The sequence below is a fragment of the Triturus cristatus genome, chromosome 7 (genome assembly GCF_964204655.1).
Source record: "Triturus cristatus chromosome 7, aTriCri1.1, whole genome shotgun sequence".
NCBI lineage: Eukaryota > Metazoa > Chordata > Amphibia > Caudata > Salamandridae > Triturus > Triturus cristatus.
Genome location: NC_140590.1, coordinates 493,000,794 through 493,018,804, shown reverse-complemented (window position 1 = coordinate 493,018,804; position 18,011 = coordinate 493,000,794). Strand labels below are relative to the sequence as shown.

At 44.5% G+C, this 18,011-nt stretch overlaps 1 protein-coding gene across 6 annotated transcripts in view; it reads left to right on the top strand.

Annotated features, from left to right (window-relative positions):
- NARF (nuclear prelamin A recognition factor) overlaps window positions 1-18,011 on the top strand; it is a 331,765-nt gene that overhangs the window by 203,189 nt on the left and 110,565 nt on the right. For all 6 annotated transcript variants that reach the window (XM_085616853.1, XM_085616850.1, XM_085616852.1 and 3 more), the window contains one exon: window positions 15,435-15,569. In XM_085616853.1, the coding sequence (XP_085472979.1) occupies window positions 15,435-15,569 (135 nt within the window). The remainder of the gene's footprint in view (window positions 1-15,434; window positions 15,570-18,011) is intronic.

The window sequence follows — 18,011 nt, the reverse complement described above, 5'->3', positions numbered from 1 at the left end:
AGTGAATTTAAAAATGCCTGGACTGCGTCAAAAAAATAATTTATTTGTTTTGCCAATCAGACATGGATAAAAATACAGTGTGGGATAAAGAACTAAATTAATTGATCAGTTTTATTCCTAGAAGTGTGGTCAACCTGTTTCTGCCTATGTGTGATTGTTAATCAGACTTTCATCAGGACCAGAGTGTAGTGAACCTCGGCAGTATGGGCATGCTAAGGCCCACCTTGACCAGAGGTTACTAGTGTGAAAAAATGTTAAACACTAAATGTTAAGAGATCCTCTTAATTGGAGAGGAACCAAGTTTATTCTGTTAAAAAATGTGACAAACAGTAACAGACAAACAAGTAAAGAAAACAAAAGAGAGGAAAGATATATTATCAGTACGATCTTTTGTAGCTTGTCACGGCGGAGAAAACATGCATCAGTGCTCTTCGTAGTGCACTACTTAGCAGTACCACTGATCTCGCTTGCTGCTATCGGTGAACTTGTGCACTTATAAGGACTACGGTCGAAATTGATGTGGCTAAGGGCTGTAATCCCCTACATGCTTAGTGCAGAGTATATAATCAGCGTTAAAAAGGTTGAGGGCAAAGGTGTTTTAATATGCCCAGAATAGCTTTTTAGCAATAGCAAGTGATCTATGAGGGAAAAAAAACGCTAACAACAAACAAACACAGACATAGTGCTACTGGGCAAGTCTAAGGCAATAGGAATAGATAATAGATAGCTTACGGGGAGTGTAATCACTAATTACACCATGGGTCACGGGAGGGGGGTGGTGGCAAAATGTCACACCCTGGATAGGGAAGAGAAATTAAAAGGTAAAAGTTATTACTCAGGACGAGAAGATTTTAGAAGGTACTTAACTCGTGGAGAGATGGCTGGACTCATGCCTTCAGCGCCAGGCACCCGCTTGGTACCTGTATGTACCCTCGTGATACCGGACCCCGTCGATACTAAAACGGGGATCCAGGACTGAATTTAAACCCAGCCTGGTCGGTGAGAGGTTCGGTGTGGCCAAGCGCGTCATCACGCAAGCGTGGATGACACGTCGGGAGGTGGCCAACCAGAAAAGCTGAAACTCGTAGATCGTGGGATGCGAAAGTGGGTTGCCATGGGGTATCCATGGTAACTGTTTAGTTTAATCATGGGAACACGACTATGGATAGGTAGTTTTGTTCCTAAAATTGCATGTTGGACAAAAAGAAGAAAAAAGGGGACAAACAAAGGGAATAAACTGTTATGGGACTAAGCAATAGTTACAGACTATTGTCTTAAAGTTTAATGATGAATCAAAACACAATCAACGCACGGAGTACGGAAAGAAAAAATGCAAACTAGTTGGTCAGCGAGTGAAAAACAAAGGAAGGCGCTAAAAAACAAAATTAAATTACAGAATTACAAATGGATGTTTCCAGAGGAAATAAAGATGCCAGAGCAGGATGGATTAGTCTCAAGGTCAGGTTAGTAGGTCTCATAGTCAGAACATGGTTTGGATAATGAGCATGATAAGATAGATACAGAGAGCTTGGGGGTTGGGTTAATTGTGTAGCATTGTCCCCCACGGGATATTGTCATTCAATCCCTGGTGGTGTGCACCCAATCGATAAACCCACCTCGGTTCTTTCTCGTGTAGGATTTTCTGAACATTTCTTTGTGTTTTGACCTGTTCAATAACTGTCCATCTTAGGTCGTTAGTTGTATGGTTGTGTTGTAGAAAATGTTCGCTAAGTTTTGTGGTGATGCGTCCACATCTGATGTTGCTGCGATGTTCGCACACACGCAATTTCACTTAGCGTGTGGTCATGCCCACATAACGTAACCCACAGGGGCAGCTTATCAAGTATACCACATTCGTGGAGTTACAGTTAGTCTGGGCCTTCTGTGTCCATATTTTTCCAAGTTCGAGGTCCAAGGTTTTTGTATGTGATGTAAGATGGCAAAAACTGCAATGTGAGCAGGGAAAATGTCCTGTCACTCTAGGTAAGCCCCATGCATCTATGACAGATGGAGGATCCGTTATGGGTCTGTCTTTGGGGCATGTGTTTACCAAGGTGTCTCTGAGACTACGTCCTTTCTTAAAGGAAAAAAGGGGTTTCTCCCATTTCCTGTTATTACTATTAAGGGTTCTCCAATGTTTGTTGATGGTTTTTTTGACAACAACTGAAGCACTACTGAAGGTAGTAACGCACGTCAGAGGGATTTCATTTGTCTCCTTTGGTATTTCCTCTAGGAGGGCTTCTCTAGGTTGATTACGTGCTCTTTTGTAGCCCTTGTTAAGAACAGTATCTGGGTAACCATGTTATTTGAGTTTGACAGTCAGGTCTGATGATTGTGTGCGGAAATCGTCCTAAGTGGCTGCAATTTCTTCTTAGATGTAAATATTGCCCGTAAGGAAGGTTCTCCCTCAGGGGTCTTGGATGAAAGCTGGAGAAGGCTAAGCGATTGGTTTTCACTGTTGTTTTGTAGTGTGGTTTGGTAGAAAAATGCCCATTGTGTTTAGAGATTACCAAATCTAGGAACACAACTTCCTGTTTGTCTGCTGTGTGTGTGAATTTTAGGTTCTGATCCAGTGTATTGATCCAGAGTAAGAAGTCTTGTAGGGATTCTTCCGGTCCTTGCCAAATCATGAGAATATCATCTATATACCTCTTCCAAAAACCTATGGAAGAGGCAAAAGGATTGTTGGTATTTTGAATAAATTTACGTTCAAAATCATGAACATAAAGGCCCACCACACTGGGGGCAAAGGTACTGCCCATAGAAGTCCCAGTTGACTGGAGGAACAGAGTACCTTTGTATTAATTTATTTTTATTTTTCAATGCTAACATTGCGCATTCCAAGATTAATTCTTCAGCTGTTGGGTATTCCCAGGGGGTTGCGTTGAGAGCCTCACCAAGGACTCTGATGGTATCGTCCTGGGGAATACTTGTGTAAAGACTCTCAATTTTCAAAGTTACAAGTATGGTTGAATCAGTGTCAAACTGCAGGTTTTTAAGTAAACTAAGGAGGCTTTTTGTGTCCCTAAGATAAGTCGGAGTCTGTTGAACTAGTGGTTGTAGGAAATGATCACAGAAGCGTGATAACGGCTCAAGTTGAGAGCCAATGCCTGAGACGATGGGACGTCCAAGTGGGGGTGTTTTGTTTTTATGTATCTTTGGCAACGTATAAAAGTAGGGTATTACGTTGTCCCCCTCTGTCAAAATTTCAGCTTCATGTTTAGTAATGTGGCCATTCTCCTCTGTCTCCATCACCAGGCTCTTAATGCGAGTTTTTAGTTCTAGGGAAGGATCCCTGTTCAGTGGTTGGTAATTCTTAGTGTCTGCCAAGAGACGTAGGCGTTCTCGTTCCTAATCCGTAGTGTTCTGGATCACCACTCCCCCGCCTTTATCTGCTGGTTTTATCGTAATGGTGGTATAGGTTTCCAGGTTTTCTAGGGCCTTAAATTCCAAGACACTCAGATTCTTAAATGTTTTGGGTTCCTCCAGGGTCTCAATTTAATTAAAAACCACCTGCTCAAAAGCAGTGATTTCTGCTGGCACAGTACGTGGAGGTGGATTAAAGGTAGATTTTACCCTGAAACCGGTGTCTCCTACACTGTGTTCTGAAGCTGTCGGGTCTTTACCTTCGAAGAAAGCTTTTAACTTCAGTTTTCTGAAGAAGTTCCAAACTTTGCAATGAAGTCGGAACGAATCCAGTCGGGCAGTAGGTACGAAGCCTAACCCCCTTTCGAGGACTTTGGTTTCTACTGTGGATAAAGTCAGATCAGAGAGGTTAACAATCAGACTCCCTGGGCAGGAACAAAACTACCTATCCATAGTCGTGTTCCCATGATTAAACTAAACAGTTACCATGGATACCCCATGGCAACCCACTTTCGCATCCCACGATTGGATGCCTACTCGGTCTCCGAGTTTAAGCTTTTCTGGTTGGCCACCTCCCGGCGTGTAATCTACGCTTGCGTGTTGACGCGCTCGGCCACACCGAACCTCTCACCGACCAGGCTGGGTTTAAATTCACTCCCGGATCCCCGTTTTAGTATCGGCTGGGTCCGATACCACAAGGGCACACACAGGTACCAAGCGGCTGCCTGGTGCTGAAGGCGTGAGTCCAGCCATCTCTCCACGAGCTAAGTTCCTTCTAAAACCTTCTCGTCCTGAGTAATAACTTTTACCTTTTAATTTCTCTTCCCTATCCAAGGTGTGCCATTTTGCCACCACCCCCCTCCCGTGACCCATGGTGTAATTAGAGATTACACTGCCCGTAAGATATCTATTATCTATTCTTACTGCCTTAGACTAGCCCAGTAGCACTATGTGTGTCGTTTGTTTGTCGTTAGCGTTTTCTTTCCTCATAGATCACTGGCTATTGCTAAAACGCTATTCTGGGCATATTGAACACCTTTGCCCTCAACCGTTTTTACGCAGATTATATACGCTGCACTAGGCATGTAGGGGATTACAGCCCTTAGCCACATCAATTTCGACCGTAGTCCTTATAAGTGCACAAGTTCACTGATTGCAGCAAGCGAGATCAGTGGTATTGCTAAGTAGTGCACTACGAAGAGCACTGATGCATGATTTCTCCGCCGTGACAAGCTACAAAAGATCGTACTGATAATATATCTTTCCTCTCTTTTGTTTTCTTTATTTGTTTGTCTGTTACTGTTTGTCACATTTTTTTAACAGAATAAACTCGGTTCCTCTCCAATTAAGAGGATCTCTTAACATTTAGTGTTTTTTAACATTTTTTCATACTAGTAACCTCTGGTCAGGGTGGGCCTTAGCGTGCCCATACCGCCGAGGTTCACTACACTCTGGTCCTGATGAAAGCCTGATTAACAATCACACATAGGCAGAAACATGTTGACCACACTTCTAGGGATAAAACTGAACAATTAATTTAGTTCTTTATCCCACACTGTATTTTTATCCATGTCTGATTGGCAAAACGAATAAAGTCTTTTTTTGACACAGTCTAGACATTTTTAAATTCACTCTTCACCTTTCACAAATTACCAGCTCCGCAGTAATTCTGGCGTTGCAGCACACCAGGGTGGCATTCGGCCTCTCCTGGTGGGACCCGATGATGAAGCATGTCACCAACTATGTTGGTGAGTGAGGACTTTCTTAGAAACCTAATGGGTTTTGCTATACTCTTAAAAACCTAATGGGTTTTTCTACATGCCTGTTCTTCATTTAAAATAAGGAACACTGTTCTGTTGATTTGTCTGTATTGTCCGAGGGGAGTAAGAGTGCTCCTTAGTTGTTTTTCCCTTCCTCTCCCGTTGTTTTCTACATATTTAGCAGCGCACAGCTGTGAGAATTCTCTTATAGGGAGAGGTTTGATCTATTACTGACCTACTCTCTATTTCTCCAGCCAATTTTTTCTGTCTGGGATATATCTTACCCTTCGGGATCACCATGGAAAATCTGGGACTCACCTACCCAGAATCAGAGGTGGATGCAATCCTGGCATGCCCTTCACTCTTTTCAGACAGTTCCATTTCACAAGCTATAACCCACACAAGTGAATGGGATAAACTGTCAGAATTAAAAAAGAATCGAATCCGCACAATCTTACATGGGACAATTCTCACGGAATATCTCCGTACAAACACCAAAGGCCTCCTTGTGACTAACGCACCACGTATCTTTGTAGAAGATGCTATTTTTAGAAAAGAGTGGGCAATGATCGCGTGGCATTGCACACGCGTTTGGCTGGTGCTAATAGTAAAAACAGCGGTAAGACTGTCTGAAGCACTTATGGTTGAAATACAACAAAAGGAAAACCATTTCAAAACAACATTGACTGGATATAAAATGAGACTGGATGACATCAACAAAGATATTACAGAATACAAAGACAGCCTGACCCAGACAAAAGTGACGCAATTTCAAAAAGATCTTAAAAAATTCACTTTCAACAAAGTCTACCCCTATGCTGATCCAACCTACACACCACCGAGTAGGTTTAATTCCAACACAGACACTTCAGATGACCATTCCTCCAACACCAGTGGATCGAGCAATGGCAGCTATAGGCAGAGACAAAGGGGAGGGACACGAGGCGCAACCAGGCCCAATTTCCAACAACCAATGTGGCCACCATACCCTATTCCAGGAGGAGAGATGCACCCTATGCATTTTCAACATCCTCAAATGCCGATGATGGGTTGGAATCCTGGCTTCATACAAACCCCCCACTTTCAAACTAATTCTAACCGCCCTCCTTTTTTAGAGAGAGGCCGCAGAGGAAGAGGAAAGAGGAGAGGACAGACCCAAGTTCGATGGGAGCAAGACGACCCAGTGGGCAACAACACTCGGAGCAAATTTCAACAGGCGAGCACGAGTGCCCAGGGAGTCTGATTGTTAACCTCTCTGATCTGACTTTATCCGCAGTAGAAACCAAAGTCCTCGGAAAGGGGGTTAGGCTTCGTACCTACTGCCTGTCTGAATAAGTTACGACTTCATTGCGAACTTTGGAACTTCTTCAGAAAACGGAAGTTAAAAGCTTTCTTCGAAGGTAAAGACCCGACAGCTTCAGAATACAGTGTAGGAGACACCGGTTTCAGGGTAAAATCTACCTTTAATCCACCTCCGCATACTGTGCCAGCAGAAATCACTGCTTTTGAGCAGGCGGTTTTTAATGAAATTGAGACCCTGGAGGAACCCAAAACATTTAAGAATCTGAGTGCCTTGGAATTTAAAGCCCTAGAAAACCTGCAAACCAATACCGCCATTACGATAAAACCAGCAGATAAAGGCGGGGGAGTGGTGATCCAGAACACTGCGGATTAGGAACGAGAACGCCTACGTCTCTTGGCAGACACTAAGAATTACCAACCACTGAACAGGGATCCTTCCCTAGAACTAAAAACTCGCATTAAGAGCCTGGTGATGGAGGAAGAGGAGAATGGCCACATTACTAAACATGAAGCTGAATTTTTGACAGAGGGGGACAACATAATACCCTACTTTTATACGTTGCCAACGAAGCATAAAAACAAAACACCCCAACATGGACGTCCCATCGTCTCAGGCATTGGCTCTCAACTTGAGCCTTTATCACGCTTCTGTGATCATTTCCTAAAACCCCTAGTTCAACAGACTCCGACTTTTCTTAAGGACACAAAAAGCCTCCTTAATTTACTTAAAAACCTGCAGTTTGACACTGATTCAACCATACTTGTAACTTTGAAAATTGAGAGTCTTTACACAAGTATTCCCCAGGATGATACCATCAGAGTCCAGGGTGAGGCTCTCGACGCAACCCCCTGGGAATTCTCAACACCTAAAGAATTCATCTTGGAATGCGCAACGTTAGCATTGAAAAATAATTTTTTTAATACAAAGGTGTACTCTGTTCCTCCAGTCAACTGGGACTTCTATGGGCAGTACCTTTGCCCCCAGTGTGGCGGGCCTTTATGTTAATGATTTTGAACGTAAATTTATTCAAAATACCAACAATCCTTTTGCCTCTTCCATACAAGACTTCTTATTCTGGATCAATACATTGGATCAGAACCTAAAATTCACACACACGGCAGGCAAACAGGATGTTGTGTTCCTAGATGTGGTAATCTCTAAACACAATGGGCATTTTTCTACCAAAACACATTACATTACAAAACAACAGCGAAAAACAATCTCTTAGCCTTCTGCAGCTTTCATCCAGGACCCCTGAGGGAGAACCTTCCTTACGGGCAATATTTACGTCTAAGAAGAAATTGCAGCCACTTAGAAGATTTCCGCACACAATCTCCAGACCTGACTGTCAAACTGAAACAACGTGGTTACCCAGATACTGTTCTTAACAAGGGCTACAAAAGAGCACGTAATCAACCTAGAGAAGCCCTCCTAGAAGACATACCGAAGGAAACAAATGAAATCCCTCTGACGTGCGTCACTACCTAAAGTAGTGCTTCAGATGTTGTCAAAAAAACCATCAACAAACATTGGAGAACCCTTAATAGTAATAACAGGAAATGGGAGAAACCCCTTTTTTCCTTTAAGAAAGGACGTAGTCTCAGAGACACCTTGGTAAACACACACCCCAAAGACAGACCCATAACGGATCCTCCATCTGTCATAGATGCCTGGGGCTTACCTAGAGTAACAGGACATTTTCCCTGCTCAAATTGCAGTATTTTCCATCTTACATCACATACAAAAACCTTGGACCTCGAACCTGGAAAAATATGGAGACAGAAGGCCCACACCAACTGTAACTCCACGAATGTGGTACACTTGAAAAGCTGCCCCTGTGAGTTACGTTACGTGGGCATGACCACACGCAAAGAGAAATTGCGTGTGTGCGAACATCGCAGCAACATCAGATGTGGACGCATCACCACAAAACTTTTTCTACAACACAACCATACAACTAACGACCTAAGATGGACAGTTATTGAACAGATCAAAACACAAAGAAACGTTAAGAAAATCCTACACGAGAAAGAACAGAGGTGGGTTTATCGATTGGGTGCACACCACCAGGGATTGAATGACAATATCCCGTGTGGGACAATGCTACACAATTAACCCAACCCCCAAGCTCTCTGTATCTTTCTTATCATGTTCATTATCCAAACCATGTTCTGACTATGAGACCTACTAACCTGACCTTGAGACTAAGCCATCCTGCTCTGGCATCTTTATTTCCTCTTGAAACATCCATTTGTAATTTAATTTTGGTTTTTAGCGCCTTACTTTGTTTTTCACTCGCTGACCAACTAGTGTGCATTTTTTCTTTCCGTTCTCCAAGCAGATTGAATATCTTTGCAATAATGAGTTGGCACTGTCTGTGCTTGAACATGCGTTGATTGTGTATTGATTCTTCTTTAAACTTTAAGACAATAGTCTGTAACTATTGCTTAGTCCCGTAACAGTTTATTCTCTTTGTTTGTCTCCTTTTTTGTTTTATTTATCCAACACGTGATTTTAGGAACAAAACTACCTATCCATAGTTGTGTTCCCATGATTAAACTATAGTTACCATGGAGACCCCATGGCAACCCACTCTCGCATCCCACGATTGGATGCCTACTCGGTCTCCGAGTTTCAGCTTTTCTGGTTGGCCACCTCCCGGCGCGTCATCCACGCTTGCGTGATGACACGCTTGGCCACACTGAACCTCTCACCGACCGGGCTGGGTTTAAATTCACTCCCGGATCCCTGTTTTAGTATCGACTGGGTCCGGTACCACAAGGGTGTACACAGGTACCAAGCGGGTGCCTGGTGCTGAAGGCGTGAGTCCAGCCATCGCTCCACGAGCTAAGTACCTTCTAAAATCTTCTCGTCCTGAGTAATAACTTTTACCTTTTAATTTCTCTTCCCTATCCAGGGTGTGCCATTTTGCCACCCCCCCCTCCCGTGACCCATGGTGTATTTAGTGATTACACTCCCCGTAAGATATCTATTATCTATTCTTACTGCCTTAGACTTGCCCAGTTGCACTATGTGTGTGTTTGTTTGTCGTTATCGTTTTTTTTCCTCATAGATCACTTGCTTTTGCTAAAACGCTATTCTGGGAATATTGAACGCCATTGCCATCAACCTTTTTTACGCAGATTATATACGCTGCACTAGGCATATAGGGGATCACAGCCCTTAGCCACATCAATTTCGACCATAGTCCATATAAGTGCATAAGTTCACCGATTGCAGCAAGCGAGATCAGTGGTACTGCTAAGTAGTCCACTACGAAGAGTACTGATGCATGTTTTCTCCGCCGTGACAAGCTACAAAAGATCGTACTGATAACATATCTTTCCTCTCTTTTGTTTTCTTTATTTGTTTGTCTGTTACAGTTTGTCATATTTTTTAACAGAATAAACTTGGTTCCTCTCCAATTAAGAGGATCTCTTAACATTTAGTGTTTTTTAACATTTTTTCACACTAGTAACCTGTGGTCAGGGTGGGCTTAGCGTGCCCATACCGCCGAGGTTCACTACACTCTGGTCCTGATGAAAGCCTGATTAACAATCACACATAGGCAGAAACATGTTGACCACACTTCTAGGGATAAAACTGAACAATTAATTTAGTTCTTTATCCCACACTGTATTTTTATCCATGTCTGATTGGCAAAACGAATAAAATATATTTTTGACAGAGTCTAGACCTTTTTAAATTCACTCTTCACCTTTCACAAATCAACTGTTACCAGCTCCGCAGTAATTTTGGCGTTGCAGCACACCAGAGTGGCATTCGGCCTCTCCTGGTGGGGCCCGATGATGAAGCATGTCACCAACTAGGTTTGTGAGTGAGGGCTTTCTTAAAAACCTAATGGGTTTTTGCTAAACTCTTAAAAACCTAATGGGTTTTTCTACATACCTGTTCTTCGTCTAAAATCAGGAACACTCTTCTGTTGATTTATCTGTATTTTCCGAGGGGAGTAAGAGTGCTCCTTAGTTGTTTTTCGCTTCCTCTCCCGTTGTTTTCTACATGAAAACAGGACAATGCACACTCACTACGTAGCATACGAAAGCCACTGAATGTAATATATGTAAGTGACCCTCAACAGCAGGCCTTATAACCCTAAGGCAGGGTGCATGATATTATATGTGAGTACATATGTGCATCAGCAGATATGCCCCTGTGCTGTCTAGTTCAATTTCCCACTCCCTACTGGAAGTGGTCATAAAGGGGATGTAGTGACCCCAGGGGTAAGTAGCCCATTGGCTGCTACCGTTCACTTTCCTTAACACCGCTAAATTGAGTAAGAACTGCGGACTGCTGGTGGACTTTGATGCCAGACCCCCTGCCTACCTGCTCCTCTCCCGACCATTGCGATCTAGCCGACTTGTCCTGCAGCTGTGCATCCTCCAAAAACCATGGCAGGCCTCCAGCACCTTGCCAACCCGTCAGCATCTCCCTTGAAGTGAAGGAGCCACTTGCATGCAGGCCCGACTGCAACATCCGGTTCACAGTTCTGCTGCTCAACGGGTCCACCGACGCAGCAACCACCCAGTAAGGGGTCACAGTCCTCCTAGAAGTCAGATCTGTCTACCCACCAAGTGAGAAGACGCCAGGACATACCGTACCCGCTCTGCACCAATACCTGGGGTACCAGACCCCTTGAAGCAACCAAAGCTTGTTTGAGTCCAATCCTGCTCCAACGCCACAAAGAACAAACGAACAAGGGACATCAGCACAGCACCAAGAGTGGCCCAGCTGTCTTGTTTTGAACCTCTCCGCAGGTCTAACTGAGACCCGTGGATGCCTTTGATGCACAAGCACCCACCGAACAAAAAACCTTCTGCACCTGTGCTCCTTGGCGCTCGTCCATGGCAACACACTGTGCTCTCCTGCTCCCAGGACTCCCACAAACCGAGCCCCCTGTGGGAGCTCCCGGATTTGTCTCCAAGTACCCCTTGGCAGCCTATTCCTAGGTGCCCCCCTTCTTGGCCTACGGTGTAGCGCATAAGGCTACCAATCTTTCCAGCACCTCTACACCCGGACACTCCAGGGCAGGTAAACTTAAACTGCTAATAGTACTCTGGACCTTGGTAATGCTCATTCTGCTAAGGCCAAAGCTGCTACCACTGCGTTGGTAGACACGGAGTCCCTGTCCTAGGCATTTGCCAGGCGGCTACATGGGCGTCCCTCCATATGTTCACAAACCACTTATGTCAGGTTAGTTGGTTCACCGAGAGAGGCCTTTTTCCCTCTCTGTCCTGCAGGACTTTCTGGTGTGGGTCCATCCACAGGCCTACCTCAGTATATGTACCTGCTTTGGTATCTGTCCAAAAGGCGAGGAATCTATGGCTATTAGTCTCTATCAGAAGAACAAGGTACTTACCTTGGGCAACGCTCTTTCTGGTAGAGATTCTATCCAGCCACTGATTCCTCCACCCCCTGGGCTATTCTGTGGTTGGCCTCTACCCATTAATAACACCCCGAGTCTAGGAATCTGTACACTAGTCGCACCAATTTGCTTTTGGGGCTTGTCATCTGTGGGCGCAGACTGTATCGAAAGCAACTGATGTCAGCATGGGGGAGTGGCTCCTATATACCCTCCGGACGTCATTTCCCGGAGCTGAACAGTGTGAATGCGGAGCCACACTTTGCCACCTATGACACACACAGGTACTGCTGAAAAGTTTCCAGATGTTGTCTGATGCCTGGGGAATATTCAAAAGGTGAGGAGGAATCTGCGACTAGATCATCCCTACCAGAACTATCGTTTCAGCATGTAAGTGTTCATTTGTCCCTACGGGTCATGGTGGCCCATGTTTTACCAGAAGTTCCGTATGACCTGCTGGCCTCCCCAACCCAAGCTATCTAGGATGGCCGTAATGCAGCATAATTAGTGGTTTGATCCAGCTTGGACACTACCGACTGCCTACATCAGAAGATGGGTGCACATCTACTGGCTTCTCTGGGCATACCAAGCTTCCCTGATGGACATGTCATTTGAAGGCTCCTGCCTGTATGGCGAAAAAGCAGATTTGGTCCTAGAACAGTTTAACAAAAGCAGGGCCATGGCACGATCCTTGGGTCTTTCAGCCCACACCAGACAGTTCCAGTAGCAATTTTGCCTTATCCATGGCTATTGTTGGAGTTTTCATTTTCGACAACACCAGACACCTTCACCATCCCAACAAGCCTTTCAGCCCTTTCGTAGCAGTGGTTCACAAAGACAACACTCAGGGCAGCAGGGACAATGTGCAATGTAAGCCCACCACTGTTCCTGCATCCACAAAACGACTTTAGTGTGCCTTTGCCGAAACACTGCTTCGTTGTTGTAGGCAGGAACCAATATTTCCTCCAAGAGTGAGAGGCATCACTTGTGGGTCCTTCAAATTGTACTTAGGGGACTGCACTCTCCCATTTCTGTCCACCCTTCCATACCTTCTGCTACCATCAGAGCTGCTGAAGGAGGACCACCTGTCTTGAGGCAGCAAGTGCTAGCCCAATTGGCCAAAGGGGCCACAGAAGCAGGAACTGGCCTCGGAAGCAGGAACTGGTTGTTACTTCTATTATGTCCTTCTGCAGAAGAACAATGGAGACCTTTATCCTATTTTACATCTGCACTCTCTCAATGGCTTCCTCCAGTCAGAGTCATCAATGAGCCATGCTTTGGGTAAAAACAACATTTTAAGTTCCTATTTGGAAATTAAATCATACCTATGGAAAGAATTCTTTGTCGCTAATCTCATAGAGCATAGCCTTTACTGTACTTTCATTAGATTGTTTCATAAAGGTGAATGAAGGGAAGCTCTGTAAACAAATGAGGTGATAAAAGTTCTCATCTTTTAGCTTCTTTACCACATGTTCCTGCAAGGCACATCAACATGGAAAAAGGACAGTAAGAATTTGGGAGAATACCATTTGGAATTATATTCCAAGATAGCAGAGTGAGGTCAGATTCATTTAGAGCAGGGTTCCTGCTGGTGTACTGGAATGCACAGGTGCAGGTGGGCCTGCATTTGGTACACAGTAATGCCCCTTAAGTAATCTGTATGGCATATGACCTTTGCCGAGGACTAGCACCTCATCCTTTGGCAAAATGACAGCTTTAGATAAAGCGCTAGGTCGTACAGCCAATACGTTACATGGGTGATGACAATCCGACGAGAGTCCAAAGTGAAAAGTGCTGCCTACAAGCACATAGAGAGAATGTAACACTGTGGGATCATTCTAAATCCAGGATTGAGCAAATAGAGAAACATTTAAGGAAATTGAATAATCCAAACGATAAGTATTAACACCTGTATCCTTGTATTAGTTCTAAAGTGCTGGCACAGCAGTTACCTGTTAGCACTATGATCACTGTAGTTTACTTGGTGAGATCAGAATTACCTGCCATTGTTTACCTACAGTGTATAGCAATTATGTGTGGGACAGCAACTGATAAAACAAAATTAATGTTGTATATGTAATTCCTTCATTCAAGTTAATCGAAGATATTTCATATAGAGTGTGCATCAGTGTCTGTTGCAGCATTGGGGCACTTTCAAGGGGTTATGTTGATTTCCTAACTCCTACAAGCTTCACAATGTTTGTGTTTACGTTTATAGAGCGCATAACTGCTCGAGGGCTTCCCAGCGCTGAGGAGAGGTGAAGTGAGGGAGAAGAGAAGTTATCGGGGGAAGAGCCTTGTTTTTAGTCTCTTCCTAAACACTAGTTCCTCTCTTAGCAGTAGCATTTCTTTGGTTAAGGAATTCCACAGACTGGGAGCCAAGTGTGAGAAAGAGCTTCCTCTCCATCTCGATGTCTTTATTCTTGACATCTTCATGAGTAGATCTAATGCGGATCTTAGAGTCCTACCTGAAACATAGGGAGTTATAAGCGTTCTTAGAAGGGCAGGACCCTTGTTCATGGATTTGTGGGCTATTCATAGTGATTTAAACTTGATCCTGGCTTGGATCGGGAGCCAGCGTAGTATGTTTAGAGCGGCTTTCGTTGAGACTTGTCTAGGGATGACAAGGAGTATCCTGGCTGCCGCATTCTGAGCCACCTGTAGTCTGTTCACTACATATTTGGCGTAACCCAGATAGAGGGAGTTGCCGTATCCAGCCGTGGGTTCACCAAAGTCTGAAATGGTCTGCAGCTAATAAGTTCCCTATAAGCAGCTTTATTGTTAAGTATGATTTCACCTGGAAACCTTTATTGTCAGTGTTGGGTTCGAAACCTGGTGATGCACTGCTCTGACATCAGAGTAGTACAACATCGTGCCCTGAGCTGATGTTCAGTCGTGGCCTGCTGCCTTCCAGAATGGTGCTTTGAGGGTGTTATCTTGCTCCCTGTGCCATTCTCAGTATTCTGCACATTTACTTAAGTGCTTCACTCTTCTTATAATGTCATCATTCCACCAGCTTCTACTTGCCACTTCAGTCCTCCTGCATACTCAACTGAAACAATGCTGCCAGAAGTGTACACAGAAACTAGATTTAGGAAGAAATCCACTTAGCTTGCTGAAGATAACCATGAGTGTATACCATCTTCCTTGTGAACATCGAGTGTGGGACTCATGTCCTGGACAGTCCGTGTTACAACCTCCTCAAGGCTTGTCTTGAGGGGGTTACATTTTTTAAACCTTCTCACAACTGCCCATCTTACTGGCTCCTTTGAACGTTTCTAGGTTCTCACCACAAGTCAGACTCCTCAGACATTCTGGCCAGTCAACTCACAGTATATCCCTGTAAATGTGGGCAGCACTTGGTCTCTTAAGCAAATCACAGGCAACACGTACACTTCTAACTAACTTCTCTCATTCTATACATCACCTCTGCATTAAGACCGTCCTTGTGACTGAACATACTGTGGTTTTTACTGTACTGTAACATTACCATTGGTAGCAACCCTGCCAAATAACTCTGGTTATTAAATTGTGCTTATGCTGTTAACAGTGATACAGTTGTGTGGTTGGTGAGTGTTTCTGGCTTCTGTTTTTAAACTCAGTTTCTGCTTTCCTTTTCCTTTAGGAGTGCACCATGTGTTTGACACAACGATTGCTGCCGACTTTAGTGTCTTGGAAAGTCAGAAAGAGTTTGTGAAACGGTACCTCCAGCGGAACCATGATGAGCATGCCTTCCCCATGTTTGCCTCCGCCTGCCCTGGTAAGAAACCTGACTGATGTGGTCTGCTTCCACCGTATCAACAAGATTGTTACCCTCCCTAGGGGAGTGTCTCTATCTGAGATTTAGACGCAAAACTGCAAGGTTGGTTGAGATGTGTTGAACTGATATTCTGTCTGCTATCAGTTCAAGGATGGATGGATTTTGGATCAGTGACATTATAATATTGACCATTTACATTTCACAGTTCACAAACAAAATTACCTATTGATGCTCAAAATAATAGGCATTTTTATCCACCAACTCCAAGGCAGCCATTTTATGGAAATCATATATTAGATGATTTGGCCCTACTGTGTATCACACCAGTATCTGGCGTGTTGCGCACATAAGCCTTCAGTGTTTCCTGATGCCACGTGGCTTTTTTTACAGACACATTAAAAAAATGTCCTCATACAATCTCCAATAATTGAAATAAGCACCATTATGTGATTTGGGGTCCACGTGTTCCAAATATTGGATTTACTTCTTTAAGACTATTAACCGGGCTTCCTCGAACTGTCCTTCTCCAATGCCCGACTGCTTGAAGAAGATGTAATCATTGGATGAATAAAATTCATCAGAACCTCAGCATATGTTAGAATTGAATGTGTCATAGCCCCATCCTTTATACCGTATACTGTGTTATGTTAGCATTCATGTAGCTATTATATTGATCGCTATTGCAAGTGTGTGTGACCAGTACCTTCTAACATTGTGCAGGCTAAAGTTAGCATCTGAGACGCCATTTTTCTGCCATGTAGCCACCATGTTATGCTGTGATCGAAGCCTGGCCTCTGTGCCCCTCTCTGTTTGCCTCAGCAGAAAGCTGCTGTTCAGTAAATCCCTCTTATCGTATTCGAGGTTGAAACCCAGATGCACTAAATGAATAGTTTATTCTGCTTTTGCATGCCTATTCCTGGTCATAGCTATGCTCCCACACTAGAGATAGCTGAGATAACTGAGACTGAGCAAGATGACCGTGGGATCCTGATAACGTGTACTCATTCTGCAGGTTGTAGCTCATCCTTCTGTGCCTTCTTTGTTCAGCCTTTGCCCAAGCTGTGTTTTTCCACCAGGGGCTGGGCTTGGGATGTGTTGGAAAGCTTATTTTGGGTTAGCAAGTGTTCTGAAGTCAGTCCCTCGACACCTATCCCATGAGGCTGGTCAGACCGGACTCCACTGCAGTGTACTTACTAATAAAAGTGTTGGATTGTATTCTCCACTGTCGTCCCGACTCTTCATTTCTGGGAAGGCCGAGAGGTGGTCGCAAGTGACCCTGGTGGTTCATTTCGGGTCACTTCCTTCAGTTGGCGCCCAAACAGGGACTCCATCGGGCTGACCCATCTTGTCCGTAATCGGGTGTAGAGGAGGGGGCCGCATCTGGGCGGATTGGGGATCCCCACACGATATAGCTTAGTTCTCGCAGCTGCTCAGCCTGTCTGGTTGGCCGGTGCCTCGCCCAGCGGTCATCCTGGCTGGGGTCCTGAAAAGGCAAAACCCTTGGATCTAACCGTTTGATCCAAAGAGTCGGTGGTGTAGAATAACTTTGCTTGACCTGTGTGCACCATGTGAGTTTGTCTTGCCTCTTGGTAAATATGGTGCCATCTTGATGATAATGAATATGGTCTGAGGACCATTCCAAGCTTGTTTAAACTTGGTGGGTCTTCGGACCCTTGAGCTACAGAGCGTTTGCGAACGCTCTGCCAGGCCACCCGCTGAATTAGATTCATTCTTGAAAAGGCCTGGGGCTAGAGCCTATCTTCTTGTGTTGGTACAGTCTCCGAACAGTGAATGTGTCTTATATTAAGATGCCTTGTCTGAGCAAATTATGGTGTTTGGGGTGCTGCTGTTGTTCTGCCGAAGCTCGACTGGAGTAAAGGCAACCTGCGCCTCCGGAAGACATCCTGAATTTCGATATGTATACTAAGCACGGCATTGGCCCTATTGTGTTTAGTACTTTATGGCACAAAATTACGAGGGACAATGCTGAGCTTCAGTGGCCACCAACGGGTACCTTTGATGAACAGAAACTGAACTATTTGCAGGATAAATTGTTAGTCAGAAGAAGTAGGCATTCGATGTTTGATTCCCTTCAGATATGGCAGAAGGAAGGTAGGCTAAGGCGCATGCGGGCGGAAAAAGAGGCCAGGAAAGGGAAAATGCAAACAGTAACTCAGAAAGCAGTAGCCTACGATAGAGAGAAAACAGAAAAAGGTGTAGTGTGCGCTGATAGGAAGTTTTGATTACAATGTGATAAATCCTATGTTGCCCAAGAGGGAGATGATGCCTTTGTGGATGAACTATTAAAAGCCCGGCCCCCACCTCCCTACGCCCCACAGAGGATATACCCTGTTCCGACATCTCAGTCTTCTACCCCGTCCCGTTTCTGCATCTGGCCCTTCTATCTCTGACCCGGCTGCTTCAGCTACGGCTCCGCTGTCC